We start from the raw sequence: 9053 nt of genomic DNA, 5'->3' as shown, positions 1-9053 counted from the left end.
ATTAAAATTTTCGAAAAACAAACCCAGCCACATTACTTGGAAAAAAATAATCTTTATTGTGCTGGTTTTTCGTAAAATTTCGCGCATGGGAAAGGCAACAAAATCGCCCCTCCCCACTTTGAATGGGATATTCCTATCTTAAAAAGTAATAATCGATTATCTCGGTAACCATGGGAGTTGGAGGGCAATAAAAATCTCCTGAACATGAGTGGACCATGCTGCCGCTCTGTGCTGAATTTCACGCGATTCCACTGCACCGTTCTCGAGTGAATCTGCCGACACTCAATCAATCAATCAAGCAATCAAGAACACTGCAATTTATAGTATAGATTAGGTTAGGATTATTTTTAAGTTTAAAAATTTCATGTTTCCATAGAACATAATTCACATCCATATCTACTATTTTTGTAAGGTTGGGCTTTTCTTATAATTTCCCATTTAAGGCTAAAACTAACACCATTATCCTTTAACTCCCAAATTTTATTTGCCTTATGTTTTAGTCGAAAAGAAGACCTGTGGTTATATATTCTCTGTTTCAGATTAATGCTAGATCCTTCGTAAATATAATTCTTTGTTATCATACTTATTATGCATTTGTAAACTACGTTACGGGTGCGACATCGGCCTAATAATGGATAATGGGACTTATTTCTGAAGTTGCACCTATTATTACTAATATCTCCATTATTGTTGTTACAATTATTTATCCCATCATCAGTTCTACTATTAGGTATATTTTGATCATTTCCATTACTATCTAACTCATTTTCTAATGTGCTATCAGTTAGAATTAATTATTCCCACAACATTAGGCATATTGATGTTGTCTGTTTCTATATATGAACTAGATCCATAATTCACATTATTTTCACTAGAGTTGAGCCCACCATCTACTTCAATTATACTCTCAACATCAATACTGCTACATTCTATTTGTTGGTTAAAATTATGGTTGGCAGGACTAAGCATATTATTATTATCCTCATAATTTCCATTGTCACTGTTATTTCCACTTCTATTTATATAATTATTAGCAATATTACTATTGGCATTTGTTAGATTATTATTTATATTCATATAACTATATCCACTATTCCTAACTTCATTGATTCTAGCTAACCTAATGTTCTTTCTGTTTAACCTAGCTATGATTGTACCTACATTAGGGAGGGTAGAGTAAGAAATTCGAACTGTATGACAAAAACAAATTCTACTATATCTGTGGGAAGAAGAGAAATTTTTTTGTAAAATATTCATTGGACATGAAACTCAGCTTGCAAAGACCTGTTGGGACAAGCGAAAGCGAAATCGTGATGGCACCAGTGCCCAGCGTTGCCTTCCTGGCACTTGTGTCAGTAGCATGTGTAAAGACATTCGAGCGAGAGCGTGGCCAGTGCCGCTGGACTGGCTCCTGTGCAGGTGGCACGTAAAATACACTGAACAGGAAGCTAGTGGTACCTTGCTGTCTGGCTGGTCTTTGAAGGGTCTTGTAGGTGAGGTATGTGTGTGTGTTTGTGTATATACCTAATGTATAAGTATGTAAATGTAGATGTCTGATGTCAATGCACGTGTATCTGCTTTGCATGTGTGTGTGTGTGTTGGGTGTGGGGTATGCTAGTTTGCAGGTTGGTGAGAGCTTATGGCATCAGCTCATAGGTATGTATGTACATGTTTGCTCAAGTATTTATATGTATGGGTATAGGTATGTATAAACTAAGTGTGAGTACTTACGTGCACAAATATGTGGGTGTATGTTTCAGCTGTGTGTGTGTGTGTGTATGAATACCTGTGCATTTGTGGCCTGTTGTATATGCATGTGCACATACATGTTTAAGATGCATGTATGGGTGTGTTCGTACAAATGATTGGCAAATGTGAGTATGTATGAACCTGTGCATGTTTGTGTGAAAGAACATGTATGTGCGCGTGTGTGTTTTCATCTGGTGTGTACATGTGTGTGTACATATATACATATATACATCATCTGGTGTGTACATGTGTATGTACATATATATGCATGCTTTTGGCATTTTGTGTATCAGCTTGACTAATTTATGCTAGTGTTGTTGCAATAACGTTGGTTGGGGAGGAATTTATCATTGGATAGAGGTTTGGTGGTGTTAGGTGGGGGCGGGGTTTAGTTGTGTTAGGGAGAAGAAAGAGAGGAAAAGCATACAGACAATGACATGTGTGCACATTCATGTATATGGTATTACAAGGGATGTATAAGGTTGGAAAGTCAGCCTGTGTTCTGCATAGGCATTGATAGTTAGGAACTCTGCCTTGGTTGTGGGGCAGTCAATGTTAAGGTGTTTTATCTAGTTTGTTGGTGGCCAGTGGTTTGAAGTTCACCAGGTGGGTGTATCTTTGTTGGCAGCAGTAAGATAGTTCATATTTCCTGTTGATAGATATTGCAGGTTGGTGGAGAATATGCAGTCTTTTGCAGAGACAGAGCTGGCAATTTTAGGGACTGAGTGATTAAGGTAGAGCCCTGTTGATGATGGTCCCTAGGGAAGTGTTTCTTAACCAATGACAGGCAGCTCCTAGCTAAGTTCTAGGTTAATGGAGTGTTGAACTAGATTATCTTTCTCTTTCTAGTTCTCTTCAGGTGCAGGGTGTATGTTGGGAGTCTTCCATATATGTTAACTTCTTGGAAAATCTACTTCTCACCAATGCATCTTTGTAGTGGTGGGGTGGGGGTGAAGGAAGTCTTGTTGAAGATCTCCCTATCGACTGAAAGCCTAGATGTTCTTCTGTTAATGCCTGAAATTAGATCCTTCCTAAAGTTGTCCTTGAAGTAATCATTCATATAGCTTCAGATTTCTAGGACAGAGTCCCTGTAAATAGCTGACCTGTGTGGGTGTGTGTGTTTCTTGAGGGTATCCAAGATAAATAATCTGATGAGGTCAGCAATCTCAACCACATTGTAGTTCCCCATAGAAATGTCAAACAGTGGATTACCTTCTTTCTTCAGCCAGTTACAGCATTTTTATTAAGAATTTTCCATATTTTGTATGAGTTTCTTGCAATTCATTTGAAACAATAATCTATTTCTAAACTTTCAGTCTCATCTTCAGTTTGTAATGTGCTGTTGGTATGTGTAACTGTGATTTCTGTAGGTTTTATAACCAGAACCTGTATAGACTTTATCAGAAATTTAATTGTAAGAAATTTGATTGCTAGTATTTAGTATGTAATGTATGTGTATCTTTTCTGAGTATATTTTAGTTTTGCGCTGCATTGTAACTCTTCCATCATTAATCATTTAATTTTATGTGAAATTCTACTTAGTATTGATGTATTGTCCTCTAGTACTCTCTGAGTAGACAGTAGTTATGATTCCTAAACTAAGCTTTGTCTAAAGTTTTCATATCTTAAGAATGATATACAATTGTTTATATTTGCCAGTAACTAGCAGCAAACCTATACGATTGTTTACTTAAGCCTGTAGATATGTGTTATTATTATTACTATTGTTACAGGATTGTTTATTTCTTCTATTATTTTTAAGGTGAATGAGCTGACTAATCGATGTACTTTGATAGGAGAGAAAGTGCAAGAGACCAACCTACAGTTAGAAGATGCTAAAAAATCTCGGGAGGAGATGTATGAGAAATATATTTCTTCCCGTGACCATTACAAGTCTGACTATGAAACTCGTCTCAAGGAAGAATTAGCAAAAATTCAATCGAAGACAAATATGGAAATTGAAAAACTTCGAACATCAACTAAAGAAATGTATGATCGAGAAAATCGAAACTTACGTGAAGCCCGTGACTTTGCAGTGATGGAGAAAGACAAATTTGAGTTAAAATGTCAAGAAATTCAAGATAAATATGACCAGCTTATGAATGAATTCCGAACCTTACAGACTTCTGGTGATGGGAGATTGTTAGATTTACAAAGTGAAGTTAAACTAAAAAGTTTTGAAGCAGAACGAGGTAATTTGGTCTTTGAAGAAACTTGTAAAAATTTGAAACAGTGTCAGTTAGACCTGGAAAAAATGGAAGCAAAGTATGATGTCTTATTGAAAGAGTACTATGCAATGGAAAACATGAAAGAAAAGACTATTACTGAGCTGAATTCAGAACTAGTGTCTAAGAATATACGTTTAGATTCTTATGAGAAGCTTGAAAAAGAGTTGGACGAAGTTGTTTTGCAAGCTGCTGAGTTAACTGATCAAGAAAATGCTGAGAAAGTTCTCTTTGCTTATGGCTATGGTGCCAATGTACCAACAAATGCAAAGCGTCGACTGAAACAGAGTATAGACTTGGCGCGAAGAGTTTTAAATCTTGAACGGGTCAATACATCACTTCAACATGATCTTGAAGCTGAGAAGAAATGTGTTCAACAAATAACTGAAGAGTTAAAGTCTTCTAAAGACCTAATTCATGCTTCACAGCAGCCACAAAGCTACCTTGTTGAAACCCTTAAAAATCGAGACAATATGTTAAAAACACAAAAAGCTGAGCTTGATAATGCATTGAAACAGAATGAGATCCTGAAAACTGAACAAAACCGACTTTTAGCCACACAAAATCAACTGTCACAAGATTTAGATCGTTTGCTCCATCACCAGGCTGAAATCTCTCTAATGAAGCAGGTTCTGATGAAGATATCTTCTGGTAAATCTGGTGGAATTGAGACTTTGATAGAAAGTGGTATTTCATTTACTCAGGCATGACTTATGCAATATCAGTTTACCATGTGTTGTTATGTCCCTAGTAGATGAGGATAATATTCTAAGTTTGATATCAATATCTATTGTATTTAATGTGCTGCTTAGTGACTTCAATTTATGAAAATGTTTTGTTGAGAAGTATTTATATCTTTAAAATAGCTATGAGAGTCTGTAAGATCAATTGGTGTTTATATTTTTGTATATTTTATATAAATTTACATATAAATGCAATTATTTAAGTTTTAAGACAATGTACTACTTTTTCAGCCCACGGGAAAAAAATGAAACATTTAAAGAGGTGGTAGGAGTACTCTGAAAGAAGTCTTTCTAGGTACATCAGCCTAGTAAAGTTCATATTTTCTAAGCTATAATTTTTGATGTAATTGAAGTGACTCATCATGGCAGTCTAACAACGAAGGAAAATAAATCTCTATTTAAGAATTTGTCATCTTAATTGTGTTTGGTTGAAAGCTAGCTTGATAGAACCTATCTTTCTTTTAGCTAATTGATTACTGCCAGATGTCACAGATTTGAGGAACAAGAGAAGTGAAATGGTTCAACCCAGGATCAAATTGCACCTTGGCTTATTTATTTTATGTCACAGCACATAATAGCATTATTGGTTACAGACTTCCAATGAGTCAGTTTTTATGATGGTGAGTGTGACAAGTAAGCATCTGTAATTCAGTCAACTTTGATTGAAAGCCTTTCTTTTTGCTCACTGTTTACACCCTTCACCAAAATATAATACAAGATATAACCATGCACATATGCACAAACAAACATTCATGCATCTACTTTTTCATGCTGGCTGCATTCAACAAAGACATTTTTCAGACAGTATTTTACAGCTGGATGCATTTCTTGTCACCTGATCTGTTTTCTAGTATCTCATTGCTCATCACAAGTACAGAGCTCCAGAACATTGTTTACAGAGAATGTAACCATGACATCTCATGTTTTTGTTTTGGTTAAGCAGTGTCATGTGTAAACACATGGAGTGTAAACATTACAATGGCCTCTTACTGAGGTGCCACAGAGTGGGATAGAGTCCAAAGCCATTTGGTCTTGAAGAAAACACAATATTCACACAGCTCTGCCTGTACACACCCACATTATGTGTGTATAAGTTTTTTAGGTCTGTGAGAAATAGGACAACTTTTCTCAAAAGCAGCAAGCCAAGAATCTCCCTGAAAAAGGTAGGGATCCAGTTGGCAGGAGAGAGAGCAAAGAGGAGAATTAGCAACTAATAACATATGTGTGTGCCACAGAACCCTCCAAAACTAGACACTCTTATCCAGGTATTATCAAAGCCTAGAAGGATTATCTATGAAGTGAATCTGTAATCATCTTAAGCCATGAATCCACAAACACTTTCAACTTTACAAGAATGAAGGACAACTCAGAATAATGCGGACTTAAGACCTAAATTCACAAATAATCATATCAAATATACATTCCCATCATCAACTGACAAACAGATACCACTATGATTTTGACACCTAGGCAGTACCACTCAATCCAGCGATGTCAACAATGTTAAAAGCATAAACACTGCAGGAGCAAAACAGTAGTATGTCCATTACACCAACACCTGCTTATCACTGCAAGCAACAACACCAAATTAAATAAATTAATATTAACTTATAGTTATGAAACAATGTCTATAAAACAAAAAACTTACTCGCAAAAATGCATCAACCCTGATGCCTAGCATGACAACCCAAGGAACAGCAAACCTAGAAATGAAACCATTTAGACTTAAATCTATATCATACTGTAAACATGAAACCACATCCAAAACAAACCTAATATATACTAGTGGAATGGTATATACTTTAACCAATGTCCTCAAACGATGTACAAGGAAAAAATACAAGCACAGCTCAATATCTATAAAATATATGTGCACAATATTATAAAATAAATTAACCGAATAAATTGTAATAAAAGTAAAATAGATTGAAATAAAATTAGAATTAAATTAAAATAATAAAAAAAATACAGTATAAAATAATATAGACCTGGCAAAAACTATCTAAAACAAAAACCATCAATAAAATGTCCTAATTACAAAGAGATTGAATAATCTTTTCTACTCTAGGCACAAGTCCCAAAATTTTTTGGGAGAGGGCCAGTTGATTAGATCAAGCCCAGTATGCAACTGGTACTTAACTTATCAACCTCAAAAGGGGTGAAAGACAAAGTTGATCTTAGTGGGATTTGAACTTCGAACATAAAGACAGATGAAATACTGATAAGCATTTTGCCTGGCATGCTAATGTTTCTGCCAGCTCCCTGCCTTAATGAGATCAATTATAAATTATTCATCTAATCAACAACATCCCTGTTGTCTAGGAACAACTCTAACTACACAAGCTTATAGAATAAAAATATATATATATATATAGCATTTAAACTAACATATACACCTAAAATCTATAAACATTTAAAATTTAAAGCAAGTATAGTGTAAGTAAATTATTCTACATATAAGATAATGAAAATCCACTTGTTGCTATGCAATTAACAAAAGCCACACTTACATCATAACCCATTGCTGCCAAAAAAACCAAAAGACAAAAAAAATCATTACCTATCATCAAGCTGCAAACACCCTGTATATGAAACTCCACTCAAAAGGTATTTGTCAGCCTAAAATTATAGTAGAAGACTCTTGCTTAAGGTAATATGCAATGGAATCAAACTTAGAGCTGTGTGGCTAGGAGCAAACTTATCAAACCCACAGCCATGCTGCATGAGTAATAAGTCTGGTATTTGATTCCCAACTCCTAGAAAGCTGTTGATTAAACATATGCAATAAAAAAGAGGGAAGTTAACGAACACTGCTGTTGTACATTTCAAAACTAAGCAAAATGGCCAAGTAATTAAGGTAGTACACTACATGTTCACAGATTTTTAGTTACAATCTACGGCAGGAATTAGTGTTTTTGGGTATAACACGTTATTCTAGATTGAATGTAACTCTATAACAATATATAATAAAAGATATAAACATAGGCGCAGGAATGGCTGTGTGGTAAGTAGCTTGCTTACCGACCACATGGTTCTGGGTTCAGTCCCACTGCGTGGCACCTTGGGAAAGTGTCTTCTACTATAGCCTCGGGCCGACCAAAGCCTTGTGAGTGGATTTTGTAGACGGAAACTGAAAGAAGCCCGTCGTATATATGTATATATATGTATATATATATATATATATATATATATATATATATATATATATATATATATATATATATATGTGTGTGTGTATATGTTTGTGTGTTTGTGTTTGTCTCCCCAACATCGCTTGACAACCGATGCTGGTGTGTTTACGTTCCCATAACTTAGCGGTTTGGCAAAAGAGACCGATAGAATAAGTACTAGGCTTACAAAGAATGAGTCCTGGGGTCGATTTGCTTGACTAAAGGCGGTGCTCCAGCATGGCTGCAGTCAGATGACTGAAACAAGTAAAAGAGTAAAGAGTATACAAACATGCATCAACTTTTCCATTCTAACTATGTTCACAAAGACAAATGCAGACTGATTAAAACCCTACAAAATGAACAGAGTATAATAAACACATTCTTGATTCCATAAATTTAGAGATCAAGCATTCAATGGCAAAGTAGTTGTGTTGTAATTAAATGTTTCAGTTTTATAAAAAATAAATAATTCTAGGTTCACTCGGCTTGATATAATGGAGTTTTACCCCTCAGAAGTTCAGAATTAATCTTCAAACAGTCAACATTCCAGTATAATAAATAATGAACACCAAGAGTTCTGCTTGTTTTGTGATGACTCCTAGTTCTCAAAGGAAGGCTATGAGGTTTGTCACATCCTTCATATTTGCCATACCTTGCAAATTCAGATTTTCACCAGTTTTGATCTTTTCAAAATTCATTTAACAAACAGACCAACTTTGAAGATGATGTAAAAACTCACCTAGAAGAGTTTTGAGGAAGGAATAATGGAACTTCTCACAAGACAGCAAGAAACAAAACGGTAATTTTAGCATTCATCATCATCATCATTATTTAACGTCCATGTTGGCATGTGTTGGACAGCTTGACAAGAACTGATAAAGCTAGGGCTGCACCAGGTTCCATAATCTGTTTCTATGGCTGGATGCCCTTCCTAGTGCCAACTACTCCACTGTACTGAGTGATTTTTTATGTAGCACCAGTACCTGTGCTATTTACATGGCACTAGCACCCACATCAGTGCTTTTTATGTGGTATTTTGGTTTTAGGAGAGATCATGTGTTGTGATAGTAGCTTTATATACAACATTTTTCATTTTACAATTACCTTTAACCTCACAAGTGTTAGCTTCTTACCACACAGCCACTCTTACGCCTATATATATATAT

General features: G+C 35.3%; 1 protein-coding gene across 1 annotated transcript in view; it reads left to right on the top strand.

Moving 5' to 3' along the window:
- Positions 1-5122, top strand: part of LOC106874948 (progesterone-induced-blocking factor 1) — a 32985-nt gene extending 27863 nt beyond the window's left edge. Inside the window, exon 3 of the mRNA XM_014922867.2 lies at positions 3512-5122. Coding sequence (XP_014778353.1) covers positions 3512-4684 — 1173 coding nt within the window. The 3' untranslated portion in view covers positions 4685-5122. The remainder of the gene's footprint in view (positions 1-3511) is intronic.
- The last annotated feature ends 3931 nt before the right edge of the window (positions 5123-9053 follow it).

Source organism: Octopus bimaculoides, chromosome 1 (genome assembly GCF_001194135.2).
Source record: "Octopus bimaculoides isolate UCB-OBI-ISO-001 chromosome 1, ASM119413v2, whole genome shotgun sequence".
NCBI lineage: Eukaryota > Metazoa > Mollusca > Cephalopoda > Octopoda > Octopodidae > Octopus > Octopus bimaculoides.
The sequence above is the reverse complement of the archived record's forward strand: the minus strand, read 5'-3'. Positions and strand labels throughout refer to the sequence as shown.